The 20,988-nt window shown below is 52.1% G+C and overlaps 1 protein-coding gene across 3 annotated transcripts in view; it reads left to right on the top strand.

Moving 5' to 3' along the window:
• The window catches only part of Tmem104 (transmembrane protein 104), a 60,658-nt gene that overhangs the window by 21,324 nt on the left and 18,346 nt on the right, over positions 1-20,988 (top strand). For all 3 annotated transcript variants that reach the window (XM_027425731.2, XM_027425732.2, XM_035447185.1), the window contains one exon: positions 19,603-19,696. In XM_027425731.2, coding sequence (XP_027281532.1) covers positions 19,603-19,696 — 94 coding nt within the window. The remainder of the gene's footprint in view (positions 1-19,602; positions 19,697-20,988) is intronic.

Below are 20,988 nucleotides of genomic sequence, written 5' to 3' on the forward strand. Positions count from 1 at the left end.
CCACCTCCCCAGTGCTGGGATTGATTGCAGGAGTACTTCACCTCTGTGGGTCTGGTTTAGGCCTCCCAGTCACACCATCAAGTTCACGCTGTCATCCCAAAGAGCGGCTTCCTCAGGCTTCCCCCCCCCCCCTCCTGGTTTGGTAGGCTATCCTCAGGTCCCCTTACAGACTCAGGACAGAGTGCTCTGTTTGCAGGGAGGCCCTGGCTGTGCTGCATGGCTTGGGAAATACCAGCTTGCCATCCCCACAGCATGACCTCTCCCAGGAGCTGGGTTGCACTGGTCTGTGCCGCCCCCGCTCCCCCCATTGATTTTTGAGGTGTTGTCTCTCATGCTGTTCTCAGGGAGCAAAGTGGACTTTTCCTGATACCTCAAGTAAGGTTGGAAGTAAGCCTCTGCCCAAGGACATTTCCTTCTACTGCCAAAGTTGCTTTGTACTTTCAACATCAGCCATTGTGCCCTGGGGCTGTCTAGCATCTGCTAATAAGTGGGTCACCGCTTGAATATTCATCCTTACCCATTCTGGGGCAGGAGGTGGCCTAGAGGCCTTCAGGACCAGTGAGAAAGGGACATTAACAAGAAGCGTAAGTCTTGGGAGCAGCAGCAGCAATGTCACAGGACCCGGCTGCTCTCCAGGTCAACGAGCTGTGCCTCCTGGCTGTCACACTCAGGCTGAACAAAACTGCAGGAGGAAATGGGTGGGTGCTGCCCCCCCACCCCATTGTGTGCTGTGTGGACCCTGGATGGTAACAGAGAAGATGGGAAAGGGAGGGGCCTCTCTTGGGGTAGGAGCTCTGATGAGGCCATCTATGGAAGATCCCAAAGGGTTGGTCTCTCTTAGAAACCGAGGGGCCAGAAAATCTGGCAACCTGTCGAGGGGTGTCTCTGGGGAGCATCCTTCATTCTGTCACACTTCGACAAGTTAGAACTCACCCCAGCATCAAACCAAAGCCAGTCCGAGGCGATTCCTGGTGCCTGAGGTGGCAAGGGCAGTGCTTGTAGGTTGAGGGTTTCCAGGGGATGTTTAAAAAGGACAGACCTGACAGACACAGTGAGGGATGCAGTCTCCTCTCCTTCCCTCCTTCCAGCATGCCTTTAGACAACACCATCTCCTTCAGTTCTGGAGGCCCTGTGTACTTGGGTTTGTCTTGTTGGTCACCCACCCCGCTCTCCCTCCTGGAACGGTGCTGGTCACACCCCGGTAGCCCCACAGGTGTGAGTAGAGCGATCTTGACCAAATCTAGTCCTTTAACTTGGAGGGTGTGGCCCCCAGACCCAATTTCTGCCACACATGCTGAACCCTCTGCTTTCACCCTGGAAGTTAGGGGCTTGGGAAGGGTGAGTTTCTTCCCTACTCCCTGGAAAATTCAGATGCCTGCTCTCCCAGCCTAATGTGGAGTGAATCCCAGCATCTGGCAGTGACCAAGCTCAGGCTGGAATGACAGCCGTGGATTAGCTTGTCTCTTTCCTTTACAAGGTAATCAATAACACAGGAACAGGCCTGTGGTTTTCTTTCCCAGAGAGCTATCTTTGCATCTCATACAGGAGTGTGTCAGAGAGAGAGAGAGAGAGAGAGAGAGAGAGAGAGAGAGAGAGAGAGAGAGAGAGAGAGGGAGGGAGGGAGGGAGGGAGGGAGGGAGGGAGGGAGGGAGGGAAGGAGGGAGAGAGAGAGAGAGAGCTAGAATGCTCTCTCTCCCCACCCCTTCTCTAAATGACATTCCGACCACCTGTGACTTGCTTCAGCACTGGCTTGTTTTGTCAACCCCTTTCCATGGATTCCGTGGACTCTACCATGATGCTATCGCTCCCCTGCGGTCTCTCCCCTACAGTCTCTCAGGCCTCCATGGCGCTATCGCTCCGCTGTGGTCTCTCGGGCCTCCAGACCTTTCTGTTCCTGTTTGTTCACTGCCACAGGCCCACCCAGGTGTTGCCTCCCTGAACCACACTATGACAACTTCCCTCTCCCCTCCCCCACTGGGCCCTCCGGGTGTTGGGCCTGAGCTCAGTGGGAAAACTTTTTATTTTTAATGGCACTCTCAGGGACATGGGTTCTGTCAGCTGGCATCAAGCCCACCATCCTCATTGCTGCTACCATAGCCAGTACCTGATGCACCAGCTTAGAGGACAATGTATGATCCCTCTGCCACCTCAGTGAAGAGCCCAGTTCTGGGACTCAGGATCCTTAGGCAACAGGCAAGTCTTGTGCCTCAACTGCTTCCTCTCCTCACCCTGTCCCTCATGCATGCTAGTCAGGTAAAAAAGACCACTCAGACCCTCTGCCCATCTTGGTAGGTTAAGTGTCTCTCCAGCCCTCTTAGGATGTCTCTCGTGTCCCAAATCTGGCTCCTTTGTCTAGAAACTAGTACAGCTTTGCAGACAGCATGTCCCCGAAGTGAGCCAGTTCATTCTGGGGCACCTGGGGAGATAATGGCTGGACTTACCTAGCGGCTGGCCCTTTCTCCTCCATTCCCCAGTTCAGGGATGCTGGTGGAGGCAGGTACACTGGTATCTTGCCCTTACCCCCAATGTATTCCCATTCTGTGAAAATGCAAACATATAAACCTAGCTGGGGTACCTGTTACAATTGTCTCACCTCACTGGAGGACATGCCACAGTCTCTGATGCACTTACAATGTTGTCCTTTGAAAACTGAGCTCTTGAAAGTGGAACTTTAGGACCCGTTTCTTGTGTAAAGAAAGGCACTGGGTATTCATGTACACTGGTACAGAAATTCAAAGCCTGGCTCAGCTAGCCAGAGAAGCAGGCAGATGCCAGATTGGGGTGTCTCCATAGGCAGCCCACCAAAGAGTAGTTCCAGGGACATCCCCACCCAGCCCCACACATGGACCCTGAGCTAGAAGAGCATCCCAGAGCCATGGCATATATCCATGCCCACACTCACCCCATTGCCAGTTTGGTTGGGGAGCTTCCAAGTAGGTCTCCGTGGGGCGCGTTCATCCCTGCCGAGGACCTTCTGTCCTGTGCTTATTCTGTGTCTGTGTGCACACGGACATGGATGATGTTCACACGGACATGGGTAATGTTTCCGGCCACACTACAGGAGCTGGGCCCGGGCAGGCTCCCACCACGAGTCAGCAGTCCAGGCTACTCCCTGCTCGGTATGCCCTCTGCTTCCAGAAAGCCCATGACTGGGCACAGGGCTAAAAATGACTTCCTGCTTTGGCTGGTTGGTTGGTTTAGGCTTGGGTGTTTTTTTGTCTTATTTTAATTATGTGTATATGTTTGGGGGTGGGTATGTGCACATGTGAGTGTCAGTGGTTGTGGATTCCAGAAGGTGACACTGGACACCTGGAGCTGGAGTCACAGGCACTTACAAGCCACCCAGTATGGGTGCTGGGAACCCAACTCAGATCCTCTACCAGAGCAAACACACTCAACCACTGAGCCATCTCTCCAGCCTGGTTTAGTTGCTTGAGAGGGTCTTGTTTTGTAGACCAGGCTGGCTTTCTTTCTTTTTTTTTTTTTTTAAGATTTTATTTATTTATTATGTATACAACATTTTGCTTCCATGTATATCTGCACACCAGAAGAGGGCACCAGATCTCATAACGGATGGTTGCTGGGAATTGAACCCAGGACCTCTGGAAGAACAGTCAGTGTTCTTAACCTCTGAGCCATCTCTTCAGCCCCAGGCTGGCTTTCAATTCACTGTGTAGCCCAGGTTAGCTTTGAACACGTGATCTTCTTGCTGCCACTTCCCAAGTGTTAGTGTAGCATGTGCTGTGATAGCAACCGTACGTTCTGTAAGGAAATGTGATTGTTGACTTCAGGTGGCTTCCTAACCCCTCCCCTCCCCCTTCTTTATTTCATAGGGGGGAAAAAGATTCAGAAAAAGACTACAGCCAGCCCACAAACCCTACTAACTAAATACTCATCTCTGGGTCTGCTCCTTCTGTCCTAGAGTCCGGTCATGACACCTGCCAACCCTGCTGGGTTTGGGGAGGCAGGACTGTCCCTCTGAGCAATGCCCACTCTCTGTTAAGGGATGCATGTTGTAAGCAGAACCCTTCTAAATATCTGCTGTCTTAGTGAGGGTTACTCTGGCCATGATGAAACACCATAACCAAAAGCAGCTTGGAGAGGAAAGGGTTGATTTGGCTTGCATATCCTGAATCACACAGTCCATTGAGGGAAGTCAAGGCAGGAACCTGGAGGCAGGAGCTGATGAAGAAGCCATGGAAGGGTGCTCCTTACTGGCTTGCTCCCTATGGTTTGTTCAGCCTGCTTTATAGAACCCAGGGCCACCAGCCCAGGGATGGCACCATTCATAATGAGATGGATCATCCACTAATTAAGAAAATGTCCTACAGACTTGCTTGTAGCCCGAACTTATGGAAGCATTTTCTCAGTTGAGGTTCCCTCCTCTCAGCTGACTCTAGCATGTTTCAAGTTGACATAAAACCATCCGGCACAGTGGCCCTGGAGGCAGCAATAATTGTTTAATGAAATGAGGCATTCGTTCTATAAGCACGTTCCGTCACATAGCTGTGTCCCAGCACTGGCCCTGCATACTGGCAGCAAAGCACTCTGGGTGTACACATAAGAGCTGCGTGTGCGTTCTCCAGTGTGCGCTGGCCCTGCAGAGGAGAGGGAGCCACAGAACCCCAGAGGGTTCCTAGGCAGCAGGAAGCAGTGTGAAGCACAAGTGTGAAGGACTCGATGCAGAGCTAACAGTTAGGTGCATATTAATGATGCCGTGTGATCCATGATCATAAGCTGGGGAGGCTGGTGGCTGAGCGGGAAGGTGGAGGCCCATCTTAATAAGCCTTCACGCTCAGGGCAGGCGCTGCCTGGGGTGCTGCTAAGCAGATACTGGGGGAGGGTGAATCTAAAAGGCAGGGTCACAAGCCACCCAGGGTGTTTCAGTCAGTCTGTGGCAATGGCTTTCTCAGCACCGATCAAAAGAAAAGAAAATGGTTTCCAGAAGCCTTGATGGGACCAGTGCAGTGCATGGGGCTCAGAGGTGTGACACCTTGTGATAGCCAGGTAGCCCTGCCCCACCCACTGTCGTGGAGAAGCTGTATCCCCCAACTCCAGCAGCAGGTGTACCCTCTAAGACACTTCCCAGCTGCCCCTTCTCCGGGCCAGGAAGGAGGGCATCTGGTTCCTGGACTGCTGAGCAAGGTGCCCTTTGTCAAAAATGCAGGTGGGGGCATGGGATGAAGATGGCTCAGTGTCTGCTTCGGCAGTCTGCTGACCTGAGCTTAGTTCACATAAAGGTGGAAGGAGATAACCGACGCCAAAGTTGTCCTCTGACCTCCACATACATGTTGTGGTGTGTGTGTGCTGGAGCACATACACACACACACACACACACTCACACACACACACACACACACACACACACACACACACACACACGCTCGCACGCACGCACACACACTTTTTTTTTACTAGTATGGACTGAGGACTCCAGGCTAGAAACACAGCTTGCAGAAGGCCCTAAGCCTAGTTGTCAGACTGACCCAGCAGAAGCATCAAGGGGGACGCCCAGGAGTCTGTCTTTCACATTGGTAACCTTGCCAGCACAAAGTTCCCAGGAGAGGCTGTTCTGGTCTTCATAGACTTGCTTTCTAAGTACTGTCATGGAAGGGGTGGCTGGTCAGGGCCTTCCAGAGAAAAGAGGTTGGCCAGGCCATCCATAGATTCCCAACCTGGGGTCACTAGTGACACCCTGAAGTGTGACTACTGATGCCCCTGTGCCCACAGAGAGTAGTCCCTGACTGCACAGGCTCTCAGCACCCTCAGGGAAAAGTCTGTGGAAGGCTGCTGTTACGTGAGAGTAGCAGGTGCAATCCACATCCCTACCAGATGGTCCCCAAGCTTCCTTCAGGCTTGCTGCTCGGGGGATGCAGATCCCACAGTTTGCCAGCTCCACGTGGAGGGCACCTCCCACTGGCCAGCAGCTGGGGAGGAAGTTGGGGCTGCCAGCATGGTGTCTCATACCCTGTTCAACAGCTCATTCAGTGGGCAGCTTGATATCCTGGCTCCCTCCTTCCCCACCTCCAAGGTTACTCAGTTCCTGGTCTGTTTCGAGGTCAGAGATCATCAGGAAAATAGGTGGATCCAGCTTGGCCTGTGTGTTTCTCTCTGCAGGGCTCATACTCTGGGCACCTGACTTCCCTCCCTCCCTCATGGACCTTTCCCTCCTCCAGAAGAGAGTATAACTAGGGAGGGAGGATGCTGAGAGCCTCTCAGTGGTCACCTGACACCTCTGTGAAGAGTAGCATCAGCCCCAGACAGCTACAGGTGGTGGGCCTGCCTCTTGTGGTTCCTGGCTCAGGACAGATGATCAAGGACCAGACCCCAGGCCCAAAAGCACTGGATTCCAGCGGGCCAGGGAGATTCAAACAGCCACGTGCCTGCATTGCCCGCCACCAGCTGCATCTGAGCAGGTTCATCCTGACAGAATCAGGTAGCTGGAGTGTGTGGGCTTTTTTCCCAAAGGAGCTAGGGGCTGGATCAATGGCCCAGAGGGTCCCCATGCCCTCATCACTCGTGACACAGCCTGCCTTTCCTCTGGAGTCTTTGGTTCTTAGGACCTGTCAGGACTAAGGTGACCTTCAGCACAGCCCTTTGCTGGTTCCACAGCCCACAGTGGTTGGGGACCAAAGACATGGCCAGCTTTCTTATGAGATTGCAAAGTGGCAATTCTGTTTGCCTTTCCTTGACATCCAAAATAAACAAGTCTGAGCTGGGACTTAGTAGTTAAAGTGAGGGCCAAAAAGTAACTCAAGTCTGTAGTGCTCAAGAAGTTGCCCTGAAGAGCCAGAAGGCAGGCATACTGCTCTCCTCCAGAGCTGCTGAATCCCTTAGATTTAGTTCTGTTCCTGTGATAAAACACCTTGAATCCCAGCATCCGAGAGGCAGAGGCGGGAGGATCTCTGTGAAGTCAGCCTGGTCTACGTAGTGAGTTCCAGGACAGCCACGGCTATCTATGTATAGAAACTCTGTCTCAAAAAACTTTAAAAAGCAACTAAGGGAAGAAAGGATTTACTCAACTTACAATTCCAGATTCAGTCCTTCATTGCAGGGAAGTCAAGTTTGAAGTAGCTGGTCACATCCACAGTCAAGCACAGAGAGAGGATGAATGCAGCAAGCCTCTTAGTGTTTGGCTCACTCTCACTTACACACTCCAGGAGCCCTGCCTAGGGCATGGTGCTGCCCACAGTAGGACAGGTGTTTCCACAGCAGCATAATTAAGACCGCCCTTCACAGACATGCCCACAGGCCAAACCAATCAAGGCAATCCCTCACTGAGTGTTCTCAAGTGAACTCTAGATTGTGAAGGTGCTAGAGAACCTTTGGGGGACCAGGTTGAAGGGGAACAATGAAAAGCCATCCACATGTCTGGAAGTTGCAGGCCCTGGCTCGCAGCTCCTGTCTGCATCTGACCTGCCCACCAGGAATTACCGGAGCATGGCTGCCTCCAGAATCAGTTCTGTTCCTCCAGGCAGAGTTCTTAGCTCCCCACTGCCACAGCCCATTGTGCATGTATATGCATGCCCATTTGTGTACATGCAAACACGCGCTCATATACACTATCCTAAGCCTCCTCCCCATGTGACCTCTCACCTGGTGTTGCTGGATCCCACCTCCCCCCATCTCGCTTGTGAGAAGACGACCATCCTTTATAACCCTGGATGGCTTATAGCCATTATGCGAATGACTGTGGGTTTTCCAAATATTTATCTTTTCCCCCAAACCACAAAGGTTGTAGCTCTGGCATCAGATTCCTGGCACTGTGCCCACCGCCCGGTACCATCTGGCTTGTCAGCTGAGAAAGACCACGTAGGCATGCAGGCATGGGCCCAAATGACAGGGCCAGAGAAACAATGTCTGTGCCAGGCTAAGGCCATCTCACCTGCCCAATCTCCTCCCCTAAGGGAGCCAGGTCTGAGGAGGGGATTGCGGGGTGGCGGGGTAAACAGTGGAAGAAATGGCCTTTGTCTAGACACAGTCACAGGCAGCTGAGTACTCTAAGCAGGAAATAGGCTTTGGATACAGGTGACCCAGGCTCTAATCCCAGCTATAGCTAAGTAATTGAGATTTTGGACAAAGCTTTTAATCCCTCTCAACACCTGTTTTCTGAAGTGGAAACAGTAGCCAGGATTAAAAATCGCTCCTACCTGGGAGGCATTCCAAAGAGCTGCTTCACCCGCCAGCTCTCAACCCCTCTCTCCCGGTCCCCAAGGCCAAGCCTCCACATCCAGCCTAGAAAGCCCAGAGGCTCTGGCCAGGGAGAGTTGGTTGCCGGGACCAAGTGCTGGCTGGACCTTGTCCTGGTTTTAAAGGCAGGGCCAGAGGGGCTGATGATGTGACTGTCGGCTGCCAAGGGCCATGGCTTGTGTCCTGGGCAGACATGGGCCCCTTTTGGCAGGCGGATGGCATGTGGCATTTCCAGACCATCAGTGAGGTGTTGCAGGTGCCCCCAGTGCCCTCCTAGGTTGTTTAGGATGACTTTCTTCCTCTTTTCAAACCCCCCCCACCACCACCACCAGTAGAGGTCAGGGGGGAAAGGTGCTTTTGTTTTGTTTTGTTTTGTTTTAGTTGCATCCGAGGACACCAATAAAGAGCTGGCACAAATCAAAGGTCAGGAAGCTGACTCACCTAAGTGGGGGCTGGGAAGGCCAGAAGATGACTCAGAAGTAGGACCCTCCTTCTGTTCTCCTGCTCATTTACAGTTGTCTTCCACAAGGAAACAGTGGGGCTCAGCAGGCACAGGCACCAGCTGTACAAGCCTGCAATGGCGGCACTTTGTCCCCAGAGCCCACATAAAGGTAGAAGAGGAGAACCAACCCATGGTTTTATCCTCTGACATGGCACACATGCCCCACCATAGAAAATAAATTTTTAATGGGAGGCAGAGGGCTGGAAGGATAAATTAGCAGTTAAGAGCCCATACTACAGCTGCCCAGGAGGCAGAGACAGGTGGATCTCTGAGTTCAAGGCCAGCCGAGTCTACATAGTGGGTTCTAAGGTAACCAGGGCTACACGGAGAAATGCAACTCAAAAAAAAAAGTCATAGAAGAGCCCATACGGCTCTTGGCAAGCCCAGCAGTCAGATGAGGTGGTTCACAACCACCTGTAACCCCAGATCTGGGGGAATCTGACGCCTCCGGCCTCCGTGGGCACTTGTGCATATGTGCGCATACCCACACACAATTAAAACAAAAGCAAAACATAAAGGGGGGCAGAAAGTTGGACAAAGGGACCTGGGGGTGTGACAAACATTCAAAAGTGGCTTTGTAGTTGCTGTCTTCAGGAAGTAACAAGTGACCCCAAGAACAGCTTTTCAATTGCGTCTGGTAGTTTCCTATGGACAGGTCCAAGTCTCCAAGGAGGCAATGGTGTGCCCTGGGCTCTAAGCACACCCCCACCCCACCCCACCCCGTCTAGGTCCCCTCTAGAATCACCGCCTCAGGCCCCCTGGGTTCAGAAAGAATGACATTTGCACCAGCACCATGGAGCTCACTCGGCATCTGCATGTTTCCCTGCTGTACCAGCACTTCAGGCAGGTCACCAGCATCCTTCTTTACTCTAGCCACCCAGCTGAGGCCACAGGACCCTCGCGACCAGCTCCTGGTTGTTAGACTACTGTTGGGTAGTTTTGTGTGCCCACCCCCCACCCCACCTACCCATCACCCCACCCCCACCCACCCCGCTACCCGCGCCTCTGTTCTGCAGCTCAGTTGCTGCTTCCTCCTGGATTTTCACTGTTCAGCCATTATGGACTCTTCTTAGGCTTCAGCATCCTCCAGCAAGCCACAGGCATTTTGCAGCTCCACTCTCCAGTCCCGAATGGGCTGAACAGTGCAGCAGCAGAGGAGGTTTTCTGCTGGAGGGTGTGACAAGAGAAAAGTAAGATTTGTGGCGTTGACTCCCACTGCTCAAGAGGCATGTGCTTGTTTGCGATGGCCTGGGCATCAGCTGTCTCGTGTCACCTCCCATTATCACCTGCATCTTTCAGCCCTCAGTCCATTCCGACTTCATCCTCCAAGTACCTTCTTGGTTCTGGCTAGCAGAGAGCAGGGTAGAACCAGAGACACTGACATAGCCACCGTCAAGTGGTGTGTTCTGCCAGGTGTTGGACAGGCACTAGTCACTGCACCGAAAGAGATGTCCCAACCTCCTCCATCTGCCTTCATTTCCCTCTGTGCTGCGGGAACTAAAGGATCAGTGAGGAAGAGCTTGGCAACATCTGCACTGCAGTTGGGTTAGTGCCGAAGCCCAGCAGCCTGTCCTGGCACAAATGGCTTACCCCATGTGACTTCCCATTCTGTAGGTCAGCCCTATTGGGCTGATGTTATCGGGGTCACAGTTCATCATCTGTCCCAGGGCAGGTCACTTCTGAAACCTTATAGTTTGGTATGAAAAATCCCTCCTCTCCACGGCGTTAACAGCTCTTGTCCTAGAATTTTGGCAAATGAGACATGATAGCAGTTCACTGGTCTTGGCTTGGTGCACATGTGTTGTTGACACGGTTTTTCAGTGTAACATCTGTTCCTCCACTGGTCATCCTGAGCATGGTGACTGGCCATCTCCTGTGTGATCAGAAGTACTTGAACTTAAACTCATATGGGCGATAAAAATAAAATAAAATAGCATGTGTTAAGTGGTAGTGCATGCAGCTATAGCCCAAACTACTCAAGAGGCCAAAGCAAGATCATTTACACCCAGGAGGGACATAGCAAGATCCCATCTCAGAGAAACAAGAATGAATAGCGCTGGCAGACCCTGCTTTGTGTGCAGGTCTTGGCAGCACCGCAGTCCCGAACCTGGGATGTTTGGAGAGTGGACGTGCTGGGTTACTATTGAGTGATGCACCACCATTACCAGGGAAGCCTGCTTTTCTTTCATTTTTTTTTTTTTTTTTTTTTTTTTTTTTTTTTTTTTTTTTTTTTTTTGACATTGGTTCTCTATAGCATTGGCTGTCCTGAAACTTACTCTGTAAACCAGGCTGGCCTCAAATTCAGGATTCTGCGTGCCTCTGCCTCCCAAGTGCCAGGATTAAAGATACTTGCCACCACTGCTCGGCCTAGCAGTCTGCCTTCTTATAGAATTCAAGACTACCAGCCCAGGGGTGGCACTACACAGAATGGGCTGGATCTTTCCGAATCAATAACTCATTAAAAAAAATACCCTACAGACAGATTTTTTGTTTTTGTTTTTTGGTTTTTTTTGTTTTTTTTTTTTTTGGTTTGGTTTGGTTTTTGTTGTTGTTTTTTCAAGACTGGGTTTCTCTGTGGCTATGGAGGCTGTGCTAGAACTCGCTCTAGGCTGGCCTGGAACTCACAGAGATCCACCTGCCTCTGCCTCCGGAGTGCTGGGATTAAAGGTGTGTGCCACCAACACCCAGCTACAGACAGATCTTATGGGGACATTTTCTCAACTGATAACTTCTGGTAACTCCGTCTGTGTCAAGTTGACATTAAAACTAACCAGCACAATTGACCACTTGTCAACTTGACACATCATTGTTAAGCCATAACCTTTCCTTTCTTACTCGTTCCCAAGATAAATATCAATTTCACAATATAAACATTCAAATTTTAAAAGTCCTACAGTCTTTAAAAATTCAAACACTTGGTGCTGGAGAGATGGCTCGGCGGTTAAGAGCACTTGCTGCTCTTCCAGAGGTCCTGAGTTCAATTTCCAGCAACCACATGGTGGCTCACAACCATCTATAGTGGGATCTGATGCCCTCTTCTGGCAAAAGCTGTACATGCAGATAGAGCACTCATACACATTAAATAAATAAATAAATAAATAAATAAATAAAATCCTTAAAAAAATTAAACATTTAGCCTGGTAGCAGTGGCAAACACCTTTAATCCCAGTACCTGGGAGGCAAAGGCAGGTGGATCTCTCTGAGTTAAAGGCTAGCAGGGCTACACAGTGAAACCCTGTCTCAAACAAAACAAAACAAAATATTCAAACACTTAAAAATTTAGTGTTTAAAATTCAAAGTCTCTCAACTGTGGCCTTTTGTCAAAGCAAAAATAAATTAAATACCTTTTTTTTTTTTACTTCTGGAGGGAAGAACCAGGGCGCAGTCACAATCTAGACAAAGCAAAACTAAACTCCAACAGTGTAAATAACTCAATGTCCAACTGTCTGGGACTCACTCACCTTCTTCTGGGCTCCTCCTTGGGGCTTGCTTGGGTCACTTCTCCAGCTCTGCCTCCAGCAGCACACACAGCTTGGTTTCTAGGCTCCAGCTGGCTCCACTCCACTGCTGCTGCTGTTCCTGGAGGTCATCTCATGATATGGGACTCTCCAAGATGCTGGTGCCCCTTGCTGCAGCTGGGCTGCGCTTGCACCAGTAACCTTTCCTGAACTCTTTTCAGTGGCTCAGTGACCCCCTCATGCCTCAAAACTAGCACCACCTGGTGACTCCTCTCCCTCACCCTCTCTCCCTCCCTCCCAGGCTGGCCTTGAACTCACAGAGATCCACTTGCCTCTGCCTCCAGAGTGCTGGGATTAAGGGCTGGCTGTTTGTCTCTTGTTAATCACAGCTGATTCTCCAGCCCCAGCTGACCAGACTCCACAGATTGTTCACACAAATGCCTTGGTAGAATCTTTGCCCCCCCCACCCCCCCACCCCCGAAACTTCACAGGCCAGGCCTCCATCATCTGCATTTTTCTCAACGTTCTTACCTGCCAAGTTTCTACACAACAGCTCACCAAGCTTTGAACACTTAATGGCTTTTCTTGCCCAAAGTTCCAAAGTCCTTCCACAATCTTCCCCTCCAAAAAGGTCAGGTCTCTCACAACAGTACCCCGCTATCCTCACACCAGCGTCTGTCCTAGCTAGTTAGGGTCACTATTGCTGTGACGAAACACCATGACCAAAGCAACTTGGGCAAGAAAGGGTTTATTTCAGCTTACACTTCCATTACTTAGGGAAGTCAGGACAGGAACTCAAACGGGGCAGAAACCTGGAGTCAGGAGCCAATGCAGAGGCCATGGAGGGTGCTGCTTACTGACTTGCTCCCCATGGCTGCCTCAGCCTGCTTTCTTAGAACCCAGGACCACCAGCCCTGGCACCTTCCGCCATGGGCTGGGCCCTCCCCCATCAATCACAAATTGAGAAAATGCTCTACGAGTGACGTACATTGAGAAACTGAGTGGCTCAGAAGAGTTGGCTTAACAAGGGCATCCGTGCCCGCCCCGCACCCCACCCCATCCCTGTGATCTGAACTCAGTGCCCCTTCGTGCTCCCACTCAGAGCTCACCTGCCTGTTGTAGATGAAGTTCCAGAAGTTGTGATTCAGTTAGGCAAATAAAATCTCCCGTCCCCAAATGTTCACAGCCACTTGAGAAATAAAAATAGAATCCTTGAGCGTTTCTTCACTACACTTGCTCGTTTCAAGGACGAGTTGCAAGTTCAATCAGGATGGGTTCATGCAGAGATGCTATTAACCCCAATTAGCTTTTAACCCCTAGCACTCAACAGGAGCAGCCCTGCAAGCTTGGTGCCCCCCCCCCATCTGAAATACCCTCCGGGAGCAATCCAGACAGCTCAGCTGTGCAGTTGGCATGTGGCCATCACCACTTGAACCTACTCCTCTGGGGCTCACATGCTCTAAGCCTGTGGGTTCTGCCCTGAGCCCTTCCAGACCCTGCGTGTTTAGGGAAGCCCTGGCACACAGCAGTCCAACAAAATGCCCCCACCCACACGGAGCTAACAGGGAAAGCCCTGGAGTAAGAAGGCATGGAATAGAGCTCTTGGCCTCTTGTGTTGCCTCCCCAGAAGCTGACCAGTGGGATGGAAAGTGCCAGAATCCTTGAAAGCCCCATTCCACTCTTCTGAGATACTGTAAAGGGAAAACTCACCTTTAGAGGCATGTAAATAAACAGGCCCTTGGAGATCTGCCCACTTGGTGAGGAAGTTGCTCGGTGCCCATGAAAGGGCACCTGGTGGCCAGCAGGGCCTAGCACCCTCTTTCAGTCCCAAGCCACCTCTGGGAGTAAAAGATAGCATGTGAGCATACTGATCTGGAGCGTCTTCCTCTGTCTGTTGTGTGCACTCACAGGGGTGGCAGAGGTGGGAGGGACACAAACCCCACCCCACCCACCCCACCACCCACACCTGCCATTGGGTCCCCACCTGATGTGCTGATTCCTTGAGTCTTTCCCACTATCTTACTGCCAGAGTTGAAGTTGTAATCAGAAGCTGCAGGCCACTCCCCCTCTTCTGGGCAAGGGAAAGATGACAAGTAGGGGTTGTGTTTTGTTCAGCAAAAGCTGATGGCCAAGAGGTAGATGCTTCCGGAAGACCAACCCCATTGAAGGCCTTCAGTACCTCAGGGTTCTTCTGTCACCATTACAGAGTCGACATGTGGCTATGGTCCAGAGGGATCCCTTCCTTTGGCAGTTTTGGCGGGGGGGGGGGGGGGGGGGGGCAGCAACACTGATGGCAGGAGTTGAGTGCCAGGCTCCTCTCCTGCATATCTCATTGCTTCCCTCAGTTCTAGGCTGGAACCTCGGGCCTTGCATGTACTAGGCAGACCCTCTCCCACTGGGCCACAGCGCTCGGCCCTCCAAACTGTTTTTGCAAAGAGACTCCCTCCACCCCCCGAACATGGTGATCGTATTTCAGCAGGTGTGCTTCTGCACAGCTATGGCAGAAAGGGCATGAAGGGGCACAAAGCAAATCAGCAAAGCTAGGGTGCCTCTTCCCCAACACAGTGATGACACCTTCCTCCCCTGCACTTCACACGTGCCATGCTCACTGATGTCACATGTCCAAAGTCTTCTCTGTCTGTTGGAATAGCAAGGATATGGCCGTTGCCTTCAGTGTGTTAACTCTCCTGCTGGAGACGCAGGAGCAGCCCTGTTCCCTGTAGGACGGAAGTCATGTGCTGCCACCATGCACTGGTGATTTGAGTCACGAGCCCTAGAGAAGCCTGAAGTAACTGCAGAGGAGACTGGCATTTGAATGAGCTTTGGAGGTGGGGCCAGAGAAGATGATAAGGGAGCTTGTCTGTCAGCAGGAGGGTCCAGAGGGCAAAGGATGAGAGTGGAAATTAGCCCGATGGGGGACAGGAGAGGGCAGAGGGAAACAGCCTCCTCTGAGGTGGATGCGGTGAGCTGGGTTTGCAGAGGAGGCCGGGCTGTGTCCGATGTTCCTCCTCCGCCCCTGAACTTCTCTGGCCCCCCTGTCTCTTCAGTCGTGAGATGCGGGGGTCACCACCTGCTCCGATGACCTTGCACATGAGTGGGGATGGTAGGGTGCCTCATATGTGGGTGCTGTGCAGATGGGGAGGAACTGTGGCCTTGAGCAGTGATGTCATCACAGTGTGACAGTGAGAGAAGGGGAATGATGAAAAGGGAGTACAAGGAGGTTGAGACCCTGATAGATTTCTGTCTGGTGGTGGGACCTGAGCTTTCGGAGCTCCTTGGGGGGCAGTTAGTTTGCGATTGATGCCAAGTGTATGTTTTCACACTGCTTTTCCTGGTGCTACAGTGTAGACTGTCGCTCATGTATTCCCACCCTCTAAACAGCAGACAGCGAGCCTGGCCTGTCCCAGGCCCGTTTCGTATAAGACAAGATGGAGTGGAATCAGAGCCTTTGTTCAGAGCATGCCCAGTGTGGTGGGGTCAGGCCAAAGGTGAATGAGCCTCAGCCTCAGTGGCCATCTTGATTTAAAGATCCACTTGTCAATAGCTCAGGATCTCCCCCCACCCCTTCTCTAGAGCTGGCAGCCGAGGCAGTCCACTGCATTAGGAATGGAGGCCCCGGCTAGAACAGCAGTTCTCAACCTATGGGGCTCAACCCCTGTGGACCCGAACTGCCTCTCACGGGGCCACCTACAACCGTCAGAAAACACAAATGTGTACATTACAGTTCGTAACAGTAGCAAAATTACAGCTACGAAGTAACAACAAAAAATAATTTTGTGGCTGAGGTCACCACAACATGAGGAACTGTAGTAAAGGGTCACAGCATCAGGAAGGTCGAGGACCGCTGAGTAAGAAACTCAAATTTTGGCATTTCCTGACCTCAACAAGACCCCATGTTATGGGGGCAGGGGAGTCCACAGAGCCCATCCAGCCTGTGTGAGGCTCCCAGTGCCTGCCCCGTCATCTGTTCCAGGGACAGAGAACTGGGTGCAGACCCATTCTGTCACTGAGGGTCACTTCTAACACGGCTGGAGAAATTCAGCTTCAGGCAGCCCTATTGCTTGGTTCATGTGCTGGGTGTGGCATTGTCCTGCAGAGGGCGCTATGTAGCACCATTGGGAGCTTTGCCGAGCCATCCCTGGGACTCCTGGGTTTGGAGAGAATCTGTGGTCCGGAGCCACTTATTTGGGGCACGTGTTATGGTAGCCACAGAAATCTCATACTTGAGTCAAGAAAGAGATTGGAGATGACTGGACACTTGACACCTGAGCATCTGGGGTGAATGTCACCTGCCTGGGGCACACAGGAAGGCAGGCAGCCCTGACAAACAGTAGACTCCAGAACATTCTAAAAAAGCTGTGGCTGACTACTGCCTGCAATGCCTTGGGAACATGCGCTGCGGCGTGTCCATCAAGGCTCCAGCAAGGTTGCTGTGGGGCCTTCAGTATGCAGTGAAACTCACTGACCCAGAAAGAGATTTGAGCGGCCCTGTTTGCCCCCTCCCGGTCTGTCTCGGACTTTATTCCCAGAAACCAGCTTGAAGATTTCATTAGAAATCAAAGCATTGCTGGTTCTTTTTTCTTTCTTTCTTTTTTTAAAGAAACATACTTGGCTGCTGTGACCGGTGTCCCTGTTTTCTGTAATGAGAGGGGCAACAAGCGTCCTTGAACAGAGACTGAGTTGGAACTGATGAATGGCATTTAGGGGTTGGAAAATTTGCTCGGGAGCTAGCTAACTTATAATGTCATACGGGCTAGACTAGAAGACCCAAGAGGATAGGCCGTCTCTTGGCTTTCTCTCATCTTTCCGTAAAAGGGAAAGAGTGCACCTCATCTGGCTGGTGATCACTCTGCAGTGGACTCTGCTAGACCCCAAGCCAGCCTCTCTCTCTCTGCTCCACACCCGTCCTCTGTCACTCCGGATGCCCACACCTGCAGTTGCTTAGTTCTGCCTTGAGCTAATTTGCAAAAGACACCTGTTCATTAATTAGCCCCAGCGCCAGGTCTGCTGCTTCGTCTGGGCTCCCTCTGCTGTGTGCCTTTGCATCCCGTGCAAGGGCTGCTGTTTGGCAGTCTGTGTATACTGTCTGTGACTTGATGAGCCCTGAATGTCCTCAGCAGTGAGCCTAGCCTGTGTTTCTGAAAGAAAACACAGCCACCGTCCAGCCAGCAGTGTCACTGCTGGGACTCTGTCCTAAAAGACATCTTTTCCACCAGGTCCTGTTCCCGAGGACAGACCTGGTGTCTGGTCTGAATATGGAACACTAAACAGATGGGCCTCATTCTGATTCTCTGTCACTCAGGTGGCCCCAGGGACCCTCTGCACCTAGGATTCTACCCTTAGGGTCTTTATAAGGGAGCACTGAGGATGAGGAAGATAGAGGGAGCTTCTGTGCAGGGGCCCCAGGAGGGTGGGTGACCCTGGGCCTTTGCAGCAAAAGGCTTCTTAGCTGCCCTCCAGAATGGTTCCACTGCCACCACCCTGTCTTTACACACTAGAACATTCTAAAAATCAGGTGCCACGCCCTGTATGCCATCTGATCTTCCGCATGAGCCACCCCAAGATCTCTGACTTCCACAGTTGGCCGCCATGTTTGCAGCTGGAGACATCACTGAACTGCTTCAACTCTGGGCATACCAAGAGCCCAGTTCCCAGCAGACCAAAGACATTTGGACACATTTTTGTGTTTATGCCTCTCCCTGTCAGCCCCTTCTCTCTGCTTCAAAGAGAACTTCATCAGTGGAAAGTTTTCCCGAAGTGGGGATTTTCCTATATGACTTCCTGATGGTGTTGCATGCAGAAGTCTGGCCCAGGGGTGGTGGCTGGCGTGCATTTTCTTACTGTGGTCCAGCTTTCCTGCCTTTACCTTCCCAGAGTCCCTTCACCTATGTTCCGCTGTCATCCAGCCTAAACAAAGGCTTCTCTTCATGCCCCCACCCCCCTTTTCCCAAACAGAAGCAAGGCTGGTTTTGAGGCCCCCAGCAGAAAGCCCTTCTCTCCAGCAATCTCCCAGCCCTGGTGACTGCCAGGACGCCTTCACCCACCCCAGCTAATTAGAGCTTTTCCTGGGCAGGCGCTGGAATCCTACTGTCATTCATTCTCACAGTGATAATGGTCTTGGATAAGAGGTCACAGCTTCCCCCACTTCCTGCCCTCCTTGTGGAGGGGGCTCCCTGCCCCCAGGAGCTCCCTCTTGCCTATCACAGGAACTGTCTCACTCCCCCTCCCCCCGACAGTTGGCAGCTGTGATGGAGTCACCCTGCTCAGGGTCAGAGCCCAGCTCCCCATGGTAGGCTCCTCTCCCCAAGTTCTTCAGACTCGGCACCACCCCTCAGATGCCACCGTGAGTGTCATTAGCATCAGCGTGATGAAATGGCACAGTGTAAATGTTAATAAGGGCTGATGTTTCGCCTGCTTCCGAGCAAGCGGCAGATTGGAAATGGTACCATCTTAGCTCCAAGGAGCAGCTTTTAATCCCTCTGCTTCCTGAGCAGCCAATTTGGCATGGAAAGCCCAACCCCCACCCTCTATGAGACATCACCATATCTACCCCAATTGCTTTTTATAAAGAGGTCTGCATACCCACAGACCAGCAGCCAGAGGCAGGGTTCAGTTAATTTTCCTTATGTGTTTTCCCTTGTTCTCCAAACAAAAGGGACGATCTAAGGGGGCCATTGCCACAGGCACCCGGGTCTAAGGGCTTGGAACAGTTCACCTCCCACCCCTGACTTCTTCACCCCCACCTCCTTGGTCGTCATGTAGACGACCATGACCTTGGCCTCCCAGACCTTCTGCTCCACCCTCAGAGTGCTGGAGTGCTGGGATTACGGGCATATGCCATCTGGTTTATGCGGAGCTGGGGACTGAACCCAGGGCAAGCACTCTACCACTAAATGGCTTGCCAGCCCCACTCCTGGGTCTTCCCTCTCAGTCCAGGACCCCAGAAGCCCTGGCTTGACCTCTGTTCCCCTCCTTGTTGAGAGTGGGCATCCTCATCCTCTCTGATGCTTGTGCCTGTCAAAGCCCTCATGTCCCCTGTTTCCTCTGTTCTCTTTTCCCTGGGATGGTCAGGCCTGTCCAGTATTCCTTCTGGGTCACCTCAGTGGTGTTTTATCCCTAATCCACACACTGCTGGGTCTGAGGCTCCCTCTTCCGGTGCCTGCAGAACCAACGGATGGATTGGGTGGAGGTCCCAGGATGAAGCCAGGGCCTTGCCTAGAAGTGACAGTGACGTCAGAACAGGAAGCATAGTAGCAGCTAGAGCAGTGAGGCTCCGGCTCTGGTGTTTACCTTCAGTGATGCTGATCCACCCCAGGAAGGCCCTGTCATGAAGGGCAAGTATTCACCCATGTTTCTGCCGGGCCTTAGCCGTGCATACAGGGTGCTGTCCCCTCACAGCCTGCTTTGTGTCTACACCTCTGCACACCACCTCATCGCTCTTCTCATCCCCAGGCCGTCTTCACCCTCCTCCTTGGACCTTTCACCTTCTTCAACGTCCAGAAGACTAAGTACCTGCAGATCTTGACCTCTCTGATGAGATGGGTCGGTGAGTCAGAAATCTCCCAATTCTCTCCCCTTCTCCCCCACCCCTCCCTCCACCTCTGCAGAGAAGCCAGGCAAACTCCCAGCTGGGATGTGGCAGCAGCTCCATCCAGTCGCCCCGCCTGGTCCTCTGACCTTTCCAGAGGGCAAGGAGAAGGCAAACGCTCTGTCGCTCTGTCGGCCTTTTACTGCTGGGGAAATTTAGTACCAAAGAATGTGAGTGACTTTTTCCAGGTCACATTGAATGGATGGAACTGGGCTAGGACCTGAACTGCTAATTCTGGTCCAGCCTCCTTCACATGACCATGCTAGGTCAGGCTGTGCCCCCTGGAGGGGGCAGGAACAACACCATTCTGCCTTCCTGGGAGTGTGATATGTGGCACAGCCATAAAACCCAGTGCGACAGGGCAACAGCTGCCCTCAGCCCTCGAGCTTTGGACCTCAGAGTGTGGAAAGATAGCCACAGTGGTTCCTTACTAACCCATACCCCTGGGCGACAGATAGCACTCTTGTCCTCAGGAGGATGTTAGGGGTCTTCCCCCTTAAACTGGGTTAGCAGCAGGTATCTGGTCACTCCTGCCACACCAGCCGGCCACCTGGGGGAAGGAACCAGTGGCTGGTACAGCAGGGTTGAGGACGATCAGCTGTTGTTGCCTCTCCTCTGGCTGCCTGTCCTGTATCTGTCTTTCTTGGTGTAAAAGCTAAAACTGGGTGGCATGGTGATGGAACTTAGTGCTTGTCTGGTATACATGAAACCCTGGTTTGGTCCCCTGGCACCAAATAAAACCAGAGATGGTGGCATGTACTTGTCCTGCGGCACTCAGGAGATTGAGGTAGGATCAGAAGTTCAAGGTCATACTTGGCCACAAAGAGAGTTAATTCAAGGCCAGCCTTGGCTACATGGGACTTGTCCAGTAATCCCCATCCTACTCCACCCCCTGCACAGCGTGTCCAGGGCTCCTCCTTCCCCCAGTACAGTGGGAGGAACCATGGGAGTCCTGACTTCCATAGTAGAAAGGGGGCGTCATCCTTTCAAATTGTCTGGCCTGTCCCAGCTAGAGCAGACCCTACTGCTTGTGGGTGGGGCAGCCCCCCAACTCTCTAATATAGGAGCCCCAGAGGGCTTGGTGCCTAAAAGCCAGGGTTGCCAGGGGTCATCTCTTCCCATCTCTTATATCTTGGCTTATGTGATGTTTGTGAGAGTTCCAGGATGTCTTTTGTGGGCAGGGTTTGGAGAGGAATGTTCTCTGCCCCCACCTACCTGTCTCTGTAGCCCAGTTCCTTTCACTCCCTGAG

Source organism: Cricetulus griseus, chromosome 7 (genome assembly GCF_003668045.3).
Source record: "Cricetulus griseus strain 17A/GY chromosome 7, alternate assembly CriGri-PICRH-1.0, whole genome shotgun sequence".
NCBI classification, from domain to species: domain Eukaryota; kingdom Metazoa; phylum Chordata; class Mammalia; order Rodentia; family Cricetidae; genus Cricetulus; species Cricetulus griseus.